General features: G+C 46.1%; 1 protein-coding gene across 3 annotated transcripts in view; it reads left to right on the top strand.

Moving 5' to 3' along the window:
* The window catches only part of grid1b (glutamate receptor, ionotropic, delta 1b), a 585,542-nt gene that overhangs the window by 497,400 nt on the left and 65,545 nt on the right, over positions 1 to 22,597 (top strand). For all 3 annotated transcript variants that reach the window (XM_080305280.1, XM_080305279.1, XM_080305281.1), the window contains exons 6-8: positions 1,019 to 1,192; positions 6,751 to 6,912; positions 9,158 to 9,277. In XM_080305280.1, coding sequence (XP_080161406.1) covers positions 1,019 to 1,192; positions 6,751 to 6,912; positions 9,158 to 9,277 — 456 coding nt within the window. The remainder of the gene's footprint in view (positions 1 to 1,018; positions 1,193 to 6,750; positions 6,913 to 9,157; positions 9,278 to 22,597) is intronic.

Here is a 22,597-nt window from a genome sequence, read left to right as displayed (position 1 = left end):
GTTTTAATCAGTTGTGAGCATCTCCACAGTCCAGAGCACAAACATGTCCAGTTTGCTGTAAATGCCAGCATGATTTTCATTTTGCCCAAGAATACCAAACCGAGGTCATAGGTCACACAGCTCACGTTTTTTGGAGCAGGAGTAATCGCCCCCTAGTGGCCACTAGAAAGAAAGCAGGTTTAAGCAGCTTTCAGGCTTTGTCTACCTTTGAAACGCCGTGTACGGAGACAGCACAGAGGCTCGCGTACGTCTTTGTGTGTTCAGCAGGAGGGAGAGGAGCTATGCTTCAGCCAGCAAACTGAACTTAATGCCATCGCTGCAATTACCTGGAATCCAGCTTGTTTTGACTTTAAACCCTTTGGCCTGACAGAATGACATGTTTTCAAACCCGTGCAATAAATGAGCAACAAGTCTGCGTGACTTTTGTTTACAGGTTCACTTTTAATTGGATGAAGGCGACGTACATACAGAAATAGAAGAAAGTGGACTTTTCTAATAGATAAACTGCAGCAAGTCCTCGCTGCGTTCGCTTTTACTTAAGATGTAGACTGTAATTATGTTTGGTGTTATAAAACATAATAAAGCTAATATTCTTCATAGATATTTTTAATTATGCTTTTAGAGTTCGGCCAAGGCTATCTGTAATTACACCTCACAGAAAATAATTGGCTTTCTTCTCATCAAAGCAATTAGGCACAAAAGAAGCTTTTAAATGGCTGGCGTGCACCGTCCTTCCCGTTTGGCTTGACACTGACATTTGGTTTTCTTCGTGAAACGTCACATTCTCTGCAGTTAATTAACACGGCAGATGAAATAAACATACTTTTGTTCATCGGGCCCAGGGTTCAAAAACAAACACTCGAGAAATCTGCCACAATCAGCATCTGCCTCTCACCAAACCCTCGTCCGGCCTCTCGGGAGACAAACACTCAACCTCCAGCAGTTAATATGCAGACAAACAGACCGAGCGAGGTCAATAACGTCTCCTTCGCTTTGTCCCGCCGTCTCATCGCCACAGGAAATCAGCGACACAGAGATCCTGGAGCTTACCCACAGTGCACTGGGGCGCATGACGGTGATCCGGCAGATCTTCCCGTTGCTGAAGGACAGCAGCACCCGCTGCATGAGGCAGAACCACCGGATCTCCTCGCTGCTGTGTGACCCGCAGGAAGGACACCTGCAGAACCTGGAGGTAACAAGAATTCAGCTCAGTGTGCAGTAAAGGTTGTGCTATGGCAGAAAGTAGTGCTAGCTTTAAAGTCATGCCTCCCTGAGTTCTGTTATAAATGTGGACAAGTGTATTTGGGGTTTCCTCTAATCCACACAGACTCACATATATACATACAAACGCCCGCTTTAATATTTTAATAACTGGTGCTGAAGGTTCTGCAATGTCTTTAACCCAACGAGGCCAAGGCCTAAATCCTTTGCACAGTGATCAGGACCGGCTGCAGCTGGTAGTCTCTCTTTGCACTGTAGAAAGGATTTGTTTGACAGCACTCGTTGGACTGACCAAGACTCAGGAACTCAGTGAAGCTTGCAGAAGGAGAACTTTACATTTACACAAGTTTGGAAGGTTTGCATATTCCAAGGTTCAAACAACCGTAAGTAAAAGTTATCTGGATGTGTCTCTGCCAGGAAACCACCCAGTGTAAGTTAACTCAATTCTGCCAAGAAGAGTGCAGGATTATGCCAGAAGCTTGGTGATGGATACCGAAAGCATCCGACTGAGGTGCAACTTGCTAAGGGACATTTACCCAAATATTTCTGGGTGTCTGAGTATGTTTTAGCCTGTATGCATACCTGTGTGGATCAGGGAAAATCCCAAATAAATTGGGGACCCAACTCGTGTTTTTTAAACTTATTAAAGATGTATGGTGTACCATCCTTCCACTGTGCAAAAGAACAGTTCAAAGAAACACCAGAATTAATTGACATCCCTGCACACGATGAGTGTGCATGAATGGGTTTGAGTTAGGATTAGGTCGCTGATGATGACTTAGGCTACGTTCACTCTGCAGGTCTTGATGCTCAATTCAGATTTTTTGATCAAATCCCATTTTTTTGTCTGGTCGTTCACACTGCAAATAAAATGCGACAGCAAACGCGCTCTAGTGTGAACGCTCAAAGCGGCCGCATGCGCAAAAGAAGACGTCACACACAACGCGCTCTGTTTAGACCCAGAGCAACAGTATGTTTGACTGATGGCCGTTAATATAAAGACTTCGGACTTTACGTTTCCCAATTTTTGCTTTAAGTTATTTTGTTATTTACATAATAATGTAAATAACCTAATAATGATCCTTGTTGCTGTTTCAGAGGAGCGGTGCTTCGAAGGATAGCTGCAGATTTCTGTCAGAATCTGCAGATTATACAGTACAAATAAAATGTTCACGTTGTCTTCCCAACAGTTTCACGGGATGGCCAGGAAGCGTTCGCGATGTCTTCTCTGGCGCTGATAATCGGCGTCTGTCTTGTGTCAGTGACGTAAAAGACGCATTTAATGCGACCTGACCATCAAACAGCAGCTTTCTAAAACATCTGATATGTGTCGGATTCAGGACCACATACGAGAGTGACCCAGATCGGATTGGAAAATATCGGATTTGTGCCGTTCACACTGTCACACCATGATCGGATAGATGGTCGCACAGGGTCACAAAAATCTGATTTGATGCGCTTTCGCCTGCAGTGGGAGCGTAGCCTTAGACCTGAGTTGATGCAAAGTGGTACCTCTGCAACATGTAATGCACTTTTCCCTGTTAGGATACTTTAAAAACAACAATAGTGGGAATAAACACTGAAAAATCCACTGGAGTCCAGGTTCTGTGTGGAGGAACACTTTGGATAAGTCATTATAATTTAGGAATTTGTGTTTTCAAACAGTTTGTGTGGTCAGTGTTTAATTTATTCTGAGGAATTTGTCTCCATTTTTTTCCTTTCACATGGCTCCATCTGTCCTCAGCCTTTTGTCCTCCGGAGGACACAAAGACCTTCATCACACAACGGCAAAAATACCACAGAGATGTGTTTCAAACATGAAGATTCACATAGATGTGTTTCGCTCATCAAAGGCTCCATAATGAGAGTGCTGAATGAATGAATGCTTCAGAGAATGAATTAAAATGTCTGAGGGAATGAAGCAGTAATTCAAAGGGACTAATTATTAATCTGATGGGATGAGTAATTATGGGTGCAAATTATTCAGTTAAGTGAAAAAGAGAAATGTGATGAGAAGCAAAATCAGTTTCCTGTCTTCTAGACCTCCTCGGTCAAACTCTTCTCTCCACTTGTCGTACGTCCTGTTTTGTGATGGCGACCCGGGCGAATACACGCACACGTCCTGTCTTAACTTGTGGTGTTGAAACTTTTTTCTGCTGCACAAATCACTGATGCACATCCATAAATTCATGAGCGCATTCATAAAATTCAGCCGCCCACTCAAATACTGTGCACACGCACCGAGTGTACCAGAGCTGTCAGATCAGCTTCCAGCATCCAAACATCAGCTTAATGTTAAATGAGGACACAAACTTTTAGACAGAGTTCACTACCAGAGACTCGCTGATGACCCAGAACAACCACGAGGACATCACAGACCATCTGTTTCCATCACGTCCTGTCCTCTGACTCTTTCTCTGTCGGGTCAAACACCTGCATGTCCTCTCTCGCCACACACCTCCCGTGGGCCGTCTCCTTTTCCCCTTGTTCACTAGCTCCATCTTCATCATCCTTCTCCCAAACGACCTCGAGTTTTGTTATTGTTGTTGCAGAAAACCACAGTTAGTGTCGACTCTGTGGACAAACTCAGAATATCTACTACTGAGAAACTAAAGTTCTTACTTTACAGTCACGTGCAGGACTTTAAATATTGAGATCTTTTGATTGACCCATGTACTCCACATACCTCGAGGCAAGGACATGCCAGCCTATTGTGATCCCCGGGGAGTCGCTCAGCCCTGCTCTGTCAAACCTCTGGTGTGGCTAATTTATGCATTAAGGTGTCCTTTGGCATCATGATGGGTTATGATGCAACAGTCACTCCCATGTCGTCAAGGTTACTGTTGTTAATAGGCATATACTCACCCACACCATCATCTTTCCATAACCCTCAGAGGTCTAACCCGACCCTGGCGATTTACATTAAATGTATGTATGTGTACGTACTTTGTCTGTTCCTAAGTTGTGAGTCTGTGAGTTATGATTATTACTCAGACTAACGTAAAGTGTTCAGGCTAACAGAGCCACTAAAATACTGTCTTTAGTTCTTAACGTCTGAAATGATGAAGACACTTGAGAAGCTCCACAAAATTCGCTGCCTTTGCAGAACAACAAAAACTTGTACCTGTTTGCGCGTTCCCTCCCAGGCGTCTGGACTTCTGATTGGACTTCTACACGGTTAGGATTTGGCATGTCCTTGACAGCGTTTGATTTTGGCGTTTACATGTGGACGGAGATATTTTTTCAAAACTTCTTTTAAAAAATGAAAATGGAAAATCTCAGTTTTCAAAAATACCCGTGTACGTGTGAACGTAGCCTCAGCGCCTGACCCCAAACAAGCCGTTCCCGAAGAGTTTCCCATCCTTGAGATAAATGAAGTTTACATTTATTTTGTCTTTGGTACGTAAACCTAACCAGTGATTAGAACTGGAAGTAACAAGCAAAGGAAAAACTTATGATCAGAAGGCAGCATTTGGCCCTCCAACCTCCCCCTGAGGACCACATGTGCCTGTTAAACGTGTCCGTTACATCTCAGTGGCCGCTACCGCCACATCCACAGCACCAGTGATGCCAAAGGACAGCTTGTGGACAACAAGGGGACGCAGACACGCGACAATCTCTGGGCTTTCTGGTTTATGGACGTCAGATCACAGTAAAAGTTCACCAGGACACGGCTCACAAAGGCCGCTGCTCACGTTCAAACTACTCGCAGTTAAAAGGCTCATGGAGCTGTCGTTTTTTCTCACGTATGAATCGTGTACGAAAGCCGAGCCGCTTCCCCGCCTCTCAGTTTACACGCCAGTTTGCCTCGTGAAAAATAAGCCATCAAATTCAAGTTTATCTCGCTGACATGCAGAGGGCGCACAATAACCTCTGTGCTAGCTCGAACACACACACACAGTAACTGACTATTATTCCCAGGTGTGAAGAAGCACCGCTGACATTTACAGACAGCAAACAGAACAATTACTGTAATTCAGGACAAATGCTGTCTTTCTCTGCCTGATTTTGACATTTGTGGAGATGATTGTAGTTTTCACCAAACGTCCGACATCACGGCGGCGGCGTTATTATAAATTTTTCCTTTTATTCTGAAGATTATCTTCCTGTTTCTGTACATTTGCGTGCGCCGTCGTATTTCTTCACTGTGTCCTTGTCCTCACCTGTTTCCTCTCCTGTTTCCTCTCCTGTTTCCTCTCCTGTTCCCTTTTCTTCTTCCTCTCCATCCTTTCAGGCTGATTTTCTCTCATTTTAAACTTAATAAGCAGTCTCGTCTCCATCCCATGCTCCGCTTCATTCCCTCCTCAGCTGTGACTTTCTTCTTCTTGCTTCTGCCGGCTTCGCTGTGCGTTCACTCAGAGGGAGGTGTCTCAGTAATTTGTGTAAGAGAGGGTTAAATGTTCTTTGGTGCTGCACAGGAAGGATGAGTATGTTTTCAAAGAATGCCATCAGGATAAAGTGACGATTAGGAGACATTTGGGTTACACCTGTACAATGCAACCAGGGTGAGAGCATCTTAATCTATATTTCAGTCAGGCTCAGGTCAATGCAGTGAATATAAGCGGGAGTCGAGCCTTAATAAGCACTCACAGGGCTTTTACTGGGTAAACTGGGCTCAGCACACAGCAGGCAGAGGAGCAAACCAAGGAAAGATCTGAGCGAGTTACAGTTCATCATCAGGCTCCAGGTGGACGTCCATGCCTGCTTTCTGTGACCTCTGGGCACAAACTACTCGTGCAGACGTGAATAAAGTGCAACAGGAGCAACTCTGAGGATCAGAGAGCGACTGAGGAAAGCACAGCTGAACGTAGGTGCTACATGTTGGGGAAGAAAGCCAACAAACAAGCAGGAGCCTCACAGCAGGTCGCCGCAGGTGTGTGCTGTACACTGATGTGTGCTTCAGTGACACATGGAGACGTGCTGCAGGCTTCATGTAACAGAGGTCAGCTGTCACAGATGATGTGAGGGTGCTTGTGAAATGTAACACTAACCACATGCAAGAGACAGAAGCCATAAGATGTAACAACGACTTTATTAATTGTCTGATCCAGAAATTTTGATGTTGTTTCCCATCACAGAGGAATGAAATCTTCACGTGATCGTTCACCTGGCCGACAGAACAAAACATGCAGCTGATCACGAAAGTTAAAATAATGATAATTTTACATTACAGAGTAGAATAAAAGTAGGGTGTGTGTGTGTCAGCATCCAGCTGTGTCACACGTGCTCAGTGTTTGCAGATGTTCATAAATGTCCTCTTCCACCAATCACGTCACATCTCCCGTTCACGTGTTCACTCGCAGAAACCTACGATTTCATTCTCGAGATCCAGAGTGAAAATTCTGAAAACGTAGATCTTTGTCACACATACAGTAAATATTAGCATCTATATTCTTCATCGCCCTGCTGATGTGACGTTACGTTTGTTTCACGCGTCACGTTCGACAGATGTTACGTAACAGTCAGTGAAAAACTGATCGAAAGAAAAAGCGATCACGTGTATTCACCCTGCCCGTGTCTCGCCTTCAGGTGTCCAACCTGTACCTGTACGACAGCGTGCTGATGCTTGCCAACGCCTTCTACAGGAAGCTGGAGGACAGGAAGTGGCACAGCATGGCCAGCCTGAACTGCATCAAGAAGTCCACCAAGCCCTGGAACGGAGGCTGGTCCATGCTGGAGACCATCCAGAAGGTAAAACACATCCAGAGTAGAGCAGACCAAAACATGCCCGCTGATATCAAACTTACGATGGAAGAATTTAACCCTGAATCGAGTACTCGCCTTTTTCTTTCATTACAAAAACTGTGCAAATAAGAAGTTTTATCTGTACAGCCTCTCATTCAGTTTGGTTCAAAATAGTAAAGTTTTCTCAGAACTGTTATTTATTTAAAGAAAGTCGAGGCGAGCATTTGATTTGTACAATTTTCAAAATAAAAGAACAAACAGCTGCTTTGTCAACAGAAAATCAATCGCACATCAAAGATGCAGTGAAATTGCGCGCAGCAACCTGGAGTCAGTCCTCACAGTCTAATTGGAGAGAGATGCTCTTTGGCTGGGCTGATGAGTCCCTCCAGCACGCGCGGTTGTGTTTTATTAAAACACGAGTCTGCTTATCTGACACGCATCAGAGTAACCACCGCCGAGCTCATTAGCGCTCCTTTCCTACAGATTCCTGTAGAAAAGTCATAAAGCATCATGTTCTTGAATGATATTGACAGAAATATCCAGAGTTCCACCAAAGGATTATTACTCCTGCAGTCATCTTTGTATGCGGACGAGCCAGACAGAGCACGCGGCCGCTTAAAATTCTCATTTCATACCAAAAAGCTGCCGAAAACAGCAGCTCGTCTGATGAGGGGGAGGAGCCTCACCTCCGAGCTGATGAGGCTGTGACTCCTCACACGACCAACTGTCCTGCCTCTGCACTGGACCGGCATCGCTCGGAGGTCAAGGTTGCTGCATTTAACGTTTCACAAACTGCTCTGGAAATAACAAACGTGAGCTGCACCTGCAGCATCCATCAAGTGTAATGAATCTGAATGTGAGCTGTACAATCCTCAAACTGCCGCAGCTATTATTCCAGCTGGTTAGCGATGGAAACATTCATTCGGTCTTGTTCCATCTCAAACACGCCCTTTCTGAGGTTCCCCGTCCAACCTCGAAGCTCCTGTTTCGTGCTCCAGGCGGTCGTTTGTCAGTTTGATTGTTATGGACGCACTTTTGCTGCGTCTCACCTCAGAGTTGGTCATTACCCCCAGATGAGTCTGGGCTACTTTGCTGACGAAATGGACGATAACTTAAAGACAGGACGACATTCGCTGAGTGAAAAATGGCAGAAGCCGAGAACTTTTTATGTCGCGCGTATCCGAAGACGTGAAAAGCGGCGTCCCTCCTCTGGCAGGTGTGTGTTGAATGCGTTTACTCGGACACATCTTTGAAAGAGCCAAACATTTTCAAACATTAATTTCCTCCAGGTGACGACGAACGTGACCTTTGCTGCTGACAGAGGAACATTTAGTTGGCCGGCCTGCTGTGATGACCGTCTTCAGTCATGCTTTACATCCAACACGAACTGATGGAAGTCATGAAGTGACATTTCATCCGTGGCCTTTCGTGGCAGCGGCACAGCAGTCACTGGCTGAACTCATTCAGTCAGACTCTGATGATGTTCTATATGGCGCCTCATCGTTCTGCAGAGCAGCCAGACCTGATAAAGATGGTCATCAAATATTTAGGTCTATATTTATTGGCTCCCACTGCACCCTGGGATCTCTGCGTTCCTCACATTTTCGGTGTCGGTGTTAAAGATGCAGGAAGTGTAGCAGCAGGTGTTTCAGAGGTCACCTGGTCCTTTCTTCTTGCCCCTTTAACCTGTTAACATCTGCCTGATTGCTGGGACGGGGGTCAGGGTTATGCTCCCGTCTCATACACGTTATCCTCATTTGAAAGAGTCGTCTTGTGGATGACTCGTGTTTTTCATTATTTCAGTCAGGAGGGGCTTTTAGGATTTGTGTTCATATTTAACATAGACGTGTACGGCTGTAGTATTGCTGCATTTATCCCCTGGCATGGGTGCTGATACACGCTGCTGCGAGGCTCCCAGTACAAAAGAGGCCTGCTGCCTGTCATTGTTCAGGTAAATTGACAGATTTCTGGAGGATAAATCCATCAATAGCACAGGAAGTTGTCATTCTCAGCTCGTGTCTCGTTTGAACACGGATTACAAACTGTTCCTGAAATAACCAAATATAATCAGGTAGCAGGTAAAGAAGGTAGCAGCTCGAGTCAAAGATCGTCACAAAGTAATAAAAGAAGAAAGTGGGGCATCTGAAGGTTCTGGGGAAAGCCTGATTGTGTCAGACGGCGAGCACAGATCATCCTGCGTGACTTCTAAACCCCCGTCTCTCTCCTCTCTGTCTGCCACCCTCCTCTTCAGGGAAATATCACAGGTCTGACGGGTACGATGGACTTTAAGGACAACGGCTCCAACTCCCACGTCCAGTTTGAGATCCTCGGCTCGAGCTTCAGCGAGACCTTCGGCAAGGACATCAAGAGGGTGAGTTCATACTTTAACAGATGAGCAGTCGACGTCGCCCGAGTGTGTGTCGGATCTCGGAAGACGTTTTCCTCCTGGGGGAGGAACAAATAAAGCTAAAATATTCGATTTTTGATTATTCTCCAGCACGTCGCTGTGTTCAGTAAAGAGCAAAACACAGTTCTTCATGTGTTTGTGTCACGTGTGTTTTTGGGGAAGTGGAACCAGATAATCCACCCTGTCTGACACACACACACTGGTTTCCATATCTCAGTGAGGACGTCTCACTGACATAATGGTCTCACTAGGTGCCCCGACCCTAACCCATCACAAATGAAAGCTGAGCCTAAACCTAACCATCACCCTGCTGTACCCCTGAGACTAAAACCACAGTTTGAGTCTCAGAAATGTCTTGAAACTCATGCTAATTTTCTGTCCTCACAAAGATGTCTAAACATCTACACACACACACGTTTCTGGGGTTAAACTTGTGGAAATGGCTTCAGACAAACATCCACACCACAAACCCGTCCGACGGTGTCGCTGCGGCATGTTTGTTCAGAGCGGCGTTAGCCTGTGGCGCACAGAGGAGCGCCATTAGCTGCCGATGTTGCTGTCGGTGGAGTTCAGCGTCATCGGTCGTTGTGTTGGCCGTAGCGGAGCGCTGCGGTTGGTGCCCGCCCCTCCCAGCCTGCGTCTTTCATATCCTCACGAAGGCTCTGCTTCATTAAACGTGGGGATTCCTTCAACATTAAGTGCTCAGACTGAGCTTTGGCACCTGGGCCCTGCTGGGGCTGGACGTGCAGCTTCTGTGCTGAAGTTTGAAGTTGGAGAAGAGAAAACAACTGCTGATGTGATGGAAGGAAAACACACCTGGATCCCTCAGGTTTGGAAACTGAGGCGCTGCTTCGCTTTATCCAGGATGGTGAAAACTAACCACTGGTGTTTTTTTTACTCCTAGAAGAGCAACTAACGGCTGTACGACCTTAAATGAACTCTGTTTATTCCTTTCATTTAATTGTCATTTATTCTGTTTTCATTGGTGAGACTCTTCAGGTGGAGCGTTAACCTTTGAGCAATGAAGGGATTTTAACCCAACGAACAGGAATCAGTGCGACTGTCACGAGTGTTGCATCGTGGCGATGTATCAGTGTATCAGTGACTCCTTTATATACAGTCTTTGCTCCTGAGTCATGACGGCGTGTTTTTCAGTGTTGCTGACGATGCGCAAGATTAGGGGGTAACATGCAAACTCCACATACAGCTGGTCGCTAGTTATTACACCCATCAGACAGGCACGACTGGGTCAGAGCGTCTCCAGGACTGCAGCTCTTCTAGTTGTTTCTGGTCTGCAGGCTCACTGATGCACGTAGAGATCGAAGGCGAGCTGCTGTAGCTCGAACGAGTCCGATCCACGGAGGCCCGCCTCGCAGCTTAGAGGACTTAAAGGACATACTGCTAACATGTTGGTGATACCACAGCACACCTTCAGGGTAATCTACGCCTGATCGCTACATAAGCCTCCGGGAAGGAAATCTGTTCAGGTTTTGTAGCGACATGTTTGTGCAGGAGACAGCATAAGAGTCGCTTTGTTGGTAACAAAAGGTTTATTATAGTAGCAAAAGTGCAAAAAGGCCATAACAGGCACATGTATCAGTGACTCACATTAAAGGCGCTACAGCTCATTACAGCCCACTCTGGGTTATTTTCAGAGTCACATACAGTGCTGCAGGGTGTCCTCTGGCCTGCTGTTAATGTTGCCGCTACACGACCGGCGTCTGATAGCGGCGCTCTCTGTAATGACACAGATATGAATGTCAGCTGACTTCATCTGCTGCTGCTGAGCTGGCAGGAAAAACACAATCAGCTCTTTATAGGATGGAAAGCAGAGAAAGAGCAGTTTAAAGAGAAAACGTGCGTTTGGATTTAGCGACTGCGCTGACTCATCGGCCTGATTCGTAGCTCCTCTACAGAGGCACCTGTCATCTGCAGAAAAGGGTCTAAAAATGTGAAAAATTAAAACTGACAGTCAAACATAAACCGGCTACCGTCTGATGTATTTGGTTGAAATTATATTTAGAGTCTCTCAGTCTGCTGGTACGGGACCGGATGCTGCAGAACCTCCTTCCTGATGGAAGCAGTCTGAACAGTTTATGGCTGGGGTGACTGGAGTCCTTGATGATCCTCCCCGCTTTCCTCAGGCAGCGCTTCCTGTAGATGTCTTGGAGGGAGGGAAGCTCACCTCCAATTATCCGTTCAGAGCACCGCACTACTCGCTGGAGAGCTTTGCAGTTGTAGGCGGTGCTGTTGCCATACCAGGTGGTGATGCATCCAGTGAGGATGCTCTCAATGGCACAGTGATAGAAGGTCCTGAGGATGCGGGGGCTCATGCCGAATCTTTTCAGTCTCCTGAGAAAGAAGAGGCGCTGCTGCGCCTTCTTCACTGTTTTGTTTGTGTGTACTGACCACGTAAGATCCTCAGCCAGATGTACTCCAAGGAACCGGAAGCTGCTCACTCTCTCCACAGCAGCGCCGTTGATGGTGATGGGGGTGTGTACTTCTCTGCACCTCCGGAAGTCCACTATCAACTCCTTTGTCTTTGCGACGTTGAGGGTGAGATGGTTGTCTTGACACCAGTGGGTCAGGGCGCTGACCTCCTCCCTGTAAGCCGTCTCATCACCGTTGGTGATAAGACCCACCACTGTAGTGTCGTCCGCAAACTTCACAATGATGTTGGAGCTGTTAGTGGCTGTGCAGTCGTAGGTGTAGAGTGAGTACAGGAGAGGGCTCAGTACACACCCCTGTGGAGCACCAGTGTTCAGTGTGATGGGGGATGAGGTGATGCTGCCCAGTCTGACCACCTGGCGTCTGTCAGACAGGAAGCTAAGGATCCAGCTGCAGAGGGAGCTGCTCAGTCCTAGATCCTGCAGTTTCCTGTCCAGCTTCGAGGGAACGATGGTATTGAATGCTGAGCTGTAATCTACAAACAGCATCCTCACATACGTGTCTCTCTTCTCCAGGTGTGACAGGGCAGTGTGTAGTGTCAGGGCTATGGCATCATCAGTGGACCTGTTGTGGCGGTATGCAAACTGTAGAGGGTCCAGTGAGTCGGGTAGTGCAGAGCAGATGAAGTCCCTGACCAGCTTCTCGAAGCATTTGCTTACGATGGGGGTCAGGGCTACAGGTCGCCAGTCGTTCAATGAGGAGATGGTGGAGGATTTGGGTACAGGGACGACGGTGGCCATTTTGAAGCAGGCTGGGACTACAGACAGAGAGAGGGAAAGGTTGAAGATGTGCGTGAACACTCCAGCCAGCTGAGCCGCGCATGACTTGAGGACGCGGCCGGGAATCCCGTCCGGACCAGTAGCTTTGCGTGCGTTCACCTTCCTGAAGCACTTCCGCACATCCTCCTCAGACACAGTGTGCGCACTGACGTCATCCGCGGTGCGCACACTGTCCGGTCTCATGGTGTTCGCTGTGTCGAATCTAGCGTAGAATACGTTTAGATCCTCACACAGAGAGGCCGTGGTCTGCGGTGTGCTGGTTTTCCCTCTAAAGTCTGCGATCGTGTTTAGTCCCTGCCACATACTCCGAGGGTTGTCAAACTGTTGCTCCACCCTGTCCCTGTACTCACGTTTGGCTGCTTTGATCGTCTTCCGGAGTTGGTAATGTGCGTGTTTGTAGTCCGATGTGTTCGCGGAGGCAAAGGCGGTGCTCCGTGCCGCCAGTGCCGCGCGAACATCTCCGTTAATCCAGGGTTTTTGATTTGGGAAGGATTTAACTGTTCTGGATGGGACGACATCTTCCACGCATTTCCTGATAAATCCACAGACTGAGTCTGTGTACTCGTCAATGTCCCTAGCAGCCACGTGAAACATTTCCCAGTCCGCGTGATCAAAACAGTCCCGCAGCGCAGACTCCGATTGGTCCGTCCAACAGTGCACCGCCCTCCGGGTTGGAGCTTCCTGTTTCAGCTTCTGCCTGTAGGCAGGCAGGATCAGGATGGAGCGGTGATCTGATTGGCCGAATGGGGCGCGGGGGAGGGCTTTGTACGCATCCCGGAAAGAGGTGTAACAGTGGTCGAGTAGCCGGTTTCCACGTGTGTTAAAATGGATGTGTTGGTGGAGTTTGGGTGAGACTTTCTTCAGGTTTCCCTTATTAAAGTCTCCGGCTGTGATAAACGCTGCCTCTGGGTGTGCGGTTTCCTCGCTGCTGATCGCGCTGTACAGTTCCCTGAGTGCTCGGTCAGTGTCGGCTTGTGGGGGAATGTAAACAGCCGTAATAATCACTGCTGTAAATTCCCTCGGTAGCCAGAATGGCCGGCACTTAATCATCAGGTACTCCAGGTCCGGTGAGCAGAAGGATTTGACCGGGTGCACGTTCGCATAATCACACCAGCTGTTGTTGATCATGAAACACACACCACCGCCTCTGCTTTTCCCAGTAAGATCCTGTGACCTGTCCGCGCGGTGCACGGAGAACCCCGGTAGTTGTATTGCGGAGTCCGGTACTTTGTCCGATAGCCAGGTTTCTGTGAGGCAGATCACGCAGCAGTCCCGCATCTCTCGCTGGAATGAGATCCGTGCCCGAAGCTCGCACAGCTTGTTCTCCAGAGACTGCACATTAGCCAGTAATAAACTGGGTAACGGTGGTCTGTAAGTGCGCCGTCTCAGTCGAACCAGAACGCCAGATCTTCTCCCTGTGTCGGCGTTTGCGGCCTCCAGGGCCAGAGAACAAAGGCGTCTCAGGTGAGATGAATGGGGGGTCTGCAAACGGAGCGTCCGTGTTGCAAAACTTGAACTCCGGAAAGTTATAAGAAAGACCGTCTTTTATGTCCAGTAAGGTTTGTCGGTCGTACACAAGGAGACAAGTGCTGCTCGTGAAAAAATAAAGGAAAAGTAAAATTAAACACAGAAGAAAGCCGTTGCTTGGGGGAGCTCGCGACGAGGCTGCCATACTCGGCGCCATGTTGGATAATAGATAAAAGCAGGAAGTTAAAGGAGTCGGAGACATTACAAAGAAGAATCATTCAAAGTCTGTTGGATAGAAATCTGTGGTCCCGCCCCTTCCTCAAAGAGCCAATCAACACCCGTCAATCATATGTCTCTTTGCTTGAAACGCACGACTGCGTAGTTTAATGATGGAGCGCTCGTTGCTTTATGAAGCCACAGCAAAGCGTTTCACATTTATCAGAATGTGATATTTGTCATTAGAGCACACATCTGCACCAATGAATTAAGAAAATATGAATATCCACAGAAACTTTATGATTTTGTGAGGCCGTCTCAGCAGCTGTCATTATGCTGTGTGCTGAAACAAGCCGCGCAGAGGTGGAGCTCAGAAAGATGAAGCAGCCCGAGCCAGCCAATCACTGAGTGTTGCTGCCATATTTGAATGTAAAACATCAAACTTGCAGACTGGAAACAGAAAGAGTTCGCCTCCAAAGTAAAAGTGGAAGCCTTTGAACCCTGTTGGTTACAATGCCAAGGCAGAACTTTTACTTTGAAGGCGAACTGTTTCTGGTTTAGTTTGATCCGTCTTTTCAGTCTCGCTGGCGTCTTCGAGGTAAACTACAGGCGACCGCGGCGACCGCTCTTTGTCACCGATTTCATCGAGCAGCAGTCTGCAACTACTTGCCACCTGGTTAAACACACATTTTGCCATGGCAACCAGAGCGTTTTCTAAAGAGGTTTGATACTGGAAATATCTCAGAACAAGAAAAAGAAGAGCATAATTTCATCTGCAGGAAAAAGTAAATTAGAATAGAACAGCCCTTTATTCGTATTTATTGTACACGTGCAATGAAACTGTAGACTTGAACTGTAAATGAAAGGCTTGTTTGCAGGAAACTTTGTGTTTAACTGCATCATCAGAAGGTTTCAGTTAGTAACTTGTTACTTAAAGTGACGAGTGTAGCATGAAACGAAAAACTGTGAAACTCGTGAAAATACAGTTCAGTCCAAATCTGATGGCCTTCATATTTTCCAAACTGTCCACTGGCTGACGTGGAGTCTTCGCCTCAGACGATCGAGTCGAACAGCGGAGTGACTCCTCCCTGGTCCATCGTGTAGGGCGCTGCAGAACGATCAAAATGTGTTTATTGAAGAAAAACGTAATTTACCTGCTCTGTGGTGCATCAGTCAGTCCGTCCTGATCTGAGTTTGTCTTTACTTGTTATTATAAATCACATTTTTACACATTATAAAGCTTCCAAACATCATCAGAGATTTTCTTTTCTAACCTTCGCTGTTTCTGATGTGTTTCCCTCGTCTGTGTCCACGAAGGCTACGGACGGCTGAGTAAATGCCAGAAAAGTAATCTGCTCGCTCATTTCCTGCACAGTTTTCATGTTTGTGCTGCACTTTTTCCTTTTCTTGTTCCGGCGGCAGACGGCAGGTTTTTTATTTCCTGTTGACTTTTTCCTGTTTTAGCTCTTCTGTCAGGACTTCATGTCTGTACTGCCAGAGCCTGGATATGCTGGATATATATACCAAGTAGTGTTACACAACCCGGTTCTGGGTAAAATGTTAAAAACAAAACACAAACAGAGCGCAAAAAATATCCGATGTGTAACCTGGACACATGCTTTAAGAGAGACATGGCTGACTTTGAATTTGATTGCAGCAACACGTCTCTATAAAACAGGATGGAAAAAGTAGGCGGTGCTAAGAAGAAACAGCTGGAGGGAAACTTTCTGACTGGCAGCAGGTCAGCAACACGAGTGGGTAAGAAAGAGCATCGGAGAGGCAGAGTTTAACAAAAGTAAAGATTAAAACCAAAACTACAAACTGACTATGGAAAGATTTCAAAATAATTTCCCTCAACATAGTTGATGATGTCATCAGAAGAGAAAAGACTGATAATCAGAGCTGCATGTCCAGGATGTTGAAGCCTTCAGCTGATTGTGTGATGGAATCAGTGCACGAGCTCAGGAACTCTGCACCAGGCTGCATGATGCAGAGAAGTCGTACACATAGTCCAGGGACGCCTTGTTTAGCATCAGCATCAGTGGATCTGACAGCTTACACATCTGGACAGGCTCCTGAACCGTTTATTTGGCTTATAGAGCAGCGTGATGCTGAACACTGGATGTTAACACCACGTGCAGTGTTTTTATGTCTGATGGAACTTCCTGTCGACCCTCCGCTCGACAGTCGCTTTGAGAAAGAGTGAAAACGGTTCGTCGACAGCAGCGCGGTCGCATATTTAAGTTTCACGGTTTCACAGTCGGCTGTGCAGCGCTGCGCCGTGCTTTGTGAAAGAAGGCAGCCATTGTTCACACGACAGCGATTAATTTTTCCAATCAGTGAAAAAGTTGTTAACCATGTTACGGTAACCTCGATTAACGGCGGCCCCGTTCACAACAGCGAGCTCTCCTCCACATCAAACCACTTAGTATTTAACAGGATGGATGAGGTTTTAATTCCAAACCTGTAAATGCAGGTTGCTGCTGTCTTACAGTCGATTAATCAGCACCGAGGAGCAGCAGGTATAATGAAACCACACGCGTGACATCACTGCGTCACCCTGACCTCCGCAGCAGCGCGCTGCCGTGGTTTCATCATGAAAGCCTGATTAGCTCCCTGAATAACTGAAGTCATCCCTCATCTGCACAATGCAGACAGTGGTAGAGCAGTACGCAGTGTGTGGTTATGCACAGTGTTACGCCATCGTAGTAATTTATGTGTGACTGTAGGCGGTAACACAGCAATGTAGAAATGCACCAGGACATCTGCCTTTAAGAAGAGGTCCAACTTTATTATGTAACACTGAAAGGACAAGGAGACAAGGAAACAAGGAAGGGAAAAACTCTGAAAGGAAAGAAGAATTAAAGAAAAGGGAGGGAGGGCAAAGGGAAAAGGAAACAAGGAAGGAGAGAAAGAAAAAGGAAAAAAATAATAGAGTTTGAGGCATAGAAAGGGAAAAATAAATAAAAAGGAAAAGCAAAAAGGAAGGAAAGACTGGGGACGAGAAAAAAATAGAAAGGACAGAAAAAAGGAACCAAAATAAATAGATTAAAAAAACAAGGAGTAAAAGGCACAAAGGAACAACAAAGAGAAAAAGAAAGGAAGACAGGAAAGACAGCTAAAGGCAATAAGGAGAGGAAGAAAGGAAGCAAGAAAGAAAAGGGAACAAACAAGGAAAGAAAGAATGAGGAAATAGGAAAAGGAAAGTAAAAAAGGGGGAAAATAAAGAAAAGGTAATAAAAAAGAAATGAAGGAGGAAATGAAAGAAAATAAAAATAAGAGAAATGAATCAAGGAAAGGAAAGATTAAAGGAATGGAAAAAGGAAGAGAGGGGAGGAAGGAAGCAGGAGGAATGAGGACAGGACAAAGGAAATGAAAGAAATGAAATAAAGATGGGAGAGGACATGAAAATAAAGGAAGGAAAACCAGGGTTAAAGCTGCCTGATGATTGGACGAAGGAGACGATGATGATGATGAAAAATGAGAATGAACGCGGGGCTCGAATCCATCGTGTTCAGTAACACAAACAGTCACACACTTCTGATCTATTACAGACAACTCTGTGCTTTTAATATTTAATTCGTCCTGAAAATAAGTCGACAGGTGGAGGGAGGTGATTTTCCCCATTTTCACTTTAAGTGAAAGATCTCTGACTGAGTGGGAAATCGCTCCGGGGAGTCTCGCTTCGAATCAGCTTTTGATTTGTGCTGAAAACATGAAACATTTTTCATTTTTTTACTCTCGTTGCATCAAATAAACGTGAATGAAAAAAAGCAGCAAAACGCAGGAAACATGCACACGTATGAACACTTTTACACTTTTACGAGCACGCATAGCAATTTAGATGATTTAGCAGCTTGCAGACACACACACACACACACACACACACACACACACACACACACACTCTGTGAGAGCAGTTGCTGCTGCAGTAATGAAGATCTAATCTCCCGGCTTCTCCTTCTGAGTTATGAGTCCCCCTGTGTTGCATAATGGCCATTAGGAGAAAACAAGCACAGAGCTTCTCTCACACACACACACACACACACACACACACACACACACACACACCATCATGTACCAGTACCCCCCAAACAGGAAGAGAAATCTATCTCTAATATACGGTACACTCTTAGCATGTAATGCAGCCCCTGCTTTGTAACCCTCTCTGTGACATATTAATATTAATACACGTGCGATCTATTGTGCACCTTCATACACATATGTGCTGATGGATATTGTGCGCACTATATGTAAAATGGACATGTAGACACTGTGTAAATGTACAGCCTGTATGTTTATGTTGGCCTCCCGGGTGTGTGCTGTACCTACAGTAATACTCTGTAAGTGTCCACATCCTGCTCTTTCATGATCCACGGTTTAGTTTTGTTTACGTTCTTCAATCTTCAGAGGAAACAGTTGTTTCATGCTGCATGTCACTGCCGCACGTCTCTCTACCGTCTGCCTGAAGTCTTGATTAGTTACAACTGCAGAGTCTCTGGGAGCTATTTTACTTCCTTTAGTCAAACAGTACAGAAATGACTCCAGGCTTCATACAGCTTGGAAACAAAAATGTATAGCCTGAAGTTTGTCTCGCTGTGATGCCTGTTTCTAGACCAGGGGTGGCAATTCCAGGCCCTGAGGGCCGGTGTCCTGCAGGTTTTAGATCTCACCCTGGGTCAACACACCTGAATCACATGGTTAGTTCGTTACCAGGCCTCTGGAGAACTTCAGGACATGTCGAGGAGCTAATTTATCCATTTAAATCATCTGTGTTGGTTCAAGGACGCATCTAAACCCTGCAGGGACACCGGCACTCGGGGCCTGGAATTGCCCACCCCTGGTCTAAAGGTACAGGGGTGCCTCACCACTAGATGTCAGCAGAATGAATTCTGAGTTCTGTTTTTTCCTCTCTCATTTTAAGAGCACAGTCTTCGCTACGATAGCTGCTGTCAGGCCAACAACTCCATCAGCTGTGTGTCTGCAGTGAGTGGAAGCTGTTTACCTCAGCTGTCATATGTGGCCGGTGTCTAATCACATGCATTAAACAACATTAGGAGACAATTAACTGTCTCTTTAAACCACAACAGCAACTTCCAGGTGTTCACGAGAAGTGGTTGGTTGTGCCTGAAATTTTAGATGATGTAAAGTGGCTCATGCTCCTGTGACGTACCAATATAAATCTGTGGGAAAACCTAAAACTTGGATTTCATCTCGAGCTGTTTTAGTGAAAATTGCCTCAAAAGAAAAATGTCCCCCACAGCTCCAGTCTCAGACACACTCCAGTAGAAATAAGACAGCAACCTCTTTCATGTCATTTTGTAGATAAATCCTCGTCCTGCAGCTAATACATCAGCTTTTACATACTTTAGTATTTCGTTTCTGAGTGTTATTTTAAATTTCTGTTTATGTAGAAAGCAACAGATTTATTATTGCTGCTGATTTATTCAAGTTAACAGCAAACAAATTGTGTGTAATTGCCAACTTGACCCCATTCAGTCACAGAGCGGCAACAGACTGACTCATTGCTATTGCCGTCTGTTTCCCCTGCTGTGACTGAAGCATAAAAAAATGTCAGAGTTTAGTCGTTTGCGTTTAAAACGGATTCAGATTGAGATTTTCAGGAGAAGCAACATCACACCAAACACATCTCCTAAACTCCCCCAGCTGAGAGCCGACATGGAGGGAAAGTAAAGTGTTAGTGGAGCTTTCCTGCCTTCCAGAAAGTTTGGAAAATTTATAGGTCAGGATTTCTGAAGCTCTGTGGGTGGATTTTGGTAAAGTGATAAACAGTCCCGATCAAAAGTTTAAAGCCACTTGAAAAATGGCCAGAAATCATATTTTGCATGGTTGGATCTAAACAAGGTTCCAAGTCGAGCTTCAACGTGCAACAAGAAGAAATGAGAGTGACACAAAACATGTTTTTAACCTGCAGTTTCTTAAAAACAACTGAAACAGGCAGTTTTACAGCAAAGGCTTAGCACCACGCCTCAAAATAACCAAAACAGAAATCAAAGTTCCAAACATGAACTCAGTAATGAGCAGCTCCAGCGTTATTGTTGAGCGTATGGATGTTGTGGTGTGCTTGATGCAAGCGTTTCCACGAGTGGGAACATTTCTCCAAGTGGTGAAGACGGCCGCACGAAGGACATCTACTGTCTGGAACTGTTTGTCCATTTTTTAAACTTCCCTTACCATCCGTCCCCAAAGGTTCTCAGTGGGATTTAGATCAGGATGGTCCGAAAGAGACGAGGCCTTTTGAAGCCCTTCAGTCTCAGAGGGCATCTGATGGTTATGGGGCTGCAGTCGGCACCAGTAACGGCCTTGCTTTGGGTCGAGATCGTCCAGTGTCTTGATGGAAAGCCAGTTGGATCCTCCGGCTCAGTGCTGGTGAATTTTTTGTTCCATAAGATATTCCAAATAACTGTCCTACTGCGTCCCACCTCAGCAGTGCTGCGAGAGACTCTGCAACCTGACCAGGTTCAAAAAGGGAACATTTCTTTGCCTTTGCCATCAGAACGTCATGACAGGGTGACTGCCTGATAGGAAGTGACAATCAATCCACATTTATAGACAGATTTGGCCTTGGTCATGGTCCAAAGCTGTAAAACTGCCTGTTTCAGTGTTTTTAATAAACTGCATGCTCAAAAACATGCTTCGTCTCACTCCCATTTCTTCTTGTTGCATGATGAAGCTCCACCTGGAACCCTGTTAAGATCCAACCATGCAAAATCGGATTTTTTTGTGCCAGTTTTCAAGTGAACGTTTGATCGGGACTGTACCGATGCTTTAAAAAGCAAAAAGTGTCATTAAAACATTAAAAATGTGTTTTTCAAGAGAACTTTAGAGGGCAGCAGATACTGAAACAAATATAACCTGACAGTTCTACAAACAGGGACCAAAAAGACTGGATTGATGATACTGTGGGATAAATGTGCTTCATAAATCCTGCTCACTACAGTCTGTTTGCACATGGAAACATCAGAATTCCCTTTTCGGCACATCACCGTCTTACTGGCTGCTAACAGCGAGGCTGCTGGTGCCGGCGGTTCGTGTGGTTCCTGTTTTACGTCCGAGCAGAACGAAGCTGGCATCTGCTTTGCAAACAAAATTAATTACAAGCTGAAAGTGAGACCGTCCCTCCCCAGTCTCTCATCAGTAATCGCGTCCCCCCCGTTTGTCTGATCTGTCCGATTCGGGAGGATTTAACCGAGCCGGGAGCGCAGACAGAGGACGGCGCTGTTTATCTCACATCTCATTTCTTTAGGCAGTCTAAATGTGTTTGGGGGGATAAAGATGAGGCTGATCACACACAGGAAAGTTTTCCGGAGTTTCCGACGTGCAGGTAGATGTTTTTTTCCTGGCTGGAGGTGCGATAAGAGCGACTCGCACTCAATTCATTTTCCCCCCACAGTGTTGGTGTTATCCCAATCTCCATCTCCATCTTTCTGTGCTGTCCATGCCTCTCCTCTCTCTCTCCCAGGGCCATTTCTCAAAGCAAATTTTCCCCGCAGATGAAACGCACCACTCCCCTCTCCCTCCTCCAGATCAGGACTGATAGAGATTGAAATGTTATTGCCCTCTTTCCCCTCAAACTTGTGCCGCAGCACTCGCCGCCTTCAGACCTCCCCCGCGTGTTATCCCATCTATCCGTCCTCACTTTTCTCATCTCATTGACTTTTGATGTGTCTTCCCAGCAATTTGTTGCCAGTAAATCGCCCTCCCATGAAAGACGGGGGGAGAAAAAAACGCTGGTATTCTTTCCGTCGCCTTCGATGGGCAGCAGCGACTGAACGTGTGTCGGAAGACATTATGCTCTCGCCCACAATCCTCGGAGGGAGTGTCTGCGAGTCGCAGTTTTTAATCAGACACTGGACAGCTGGGATGACTACAGCAGACAGATAACCTCTTCAGCTTCTAATAGGGGCCCGATTTAGCTGCAGTGGTTATCAAAGTAGGGTGTGAGGACCGTCAGCGGCCCTGCCCGGAGTTCTACGGGGTCGTGGAGCAAAACGAGGAGCATTAAGGACTATTCAGTTACGACTAAATGACTGTTAATTGGTTCAGTTTCTTACTGTCACATGCAGTCTAGTGCTGCTGAACGATGTCGTTTATGTCGTTTGATGCAGTTTCATTTCAGTTTAAATGAATGCATTGCATCATTTTAAAGTTATCCCCCACCGATGACCCCAACGCCACCAGACGCCATTAATTAATGAACTAACAGAGAACCAGAGGTGCTTTGTTTGACTCTAAGTGAACTCGGAGTCTGAGAGGTCATCCGTGACCACCCTAACTCTTATTCTAATCCCAGTTAATTTAGTTTTTTTGTTTTTACTCGTTCTTTCAAGCTGTGACAATCAGGCAACAAAGA

Source organism: Astatotilapia calliptera, chromosome 8, assembly GCF_964374335.1.
Source record: "Astatotilapia calliptera chromosome 8, fAstCal68.1, whole genome shotgun sequence".
NCBI lineage: Eukaryota > Metazoa > Chordata > Actinopteri > Cichliformes > Cichlidae > Astatotilapia > Astatotilapia calliptera.
The sequence above is the reverse complement of the archived record's forward strand: the minus strand, read 5'-3'. Positions and strand labels throughout refer to the sequence as shown.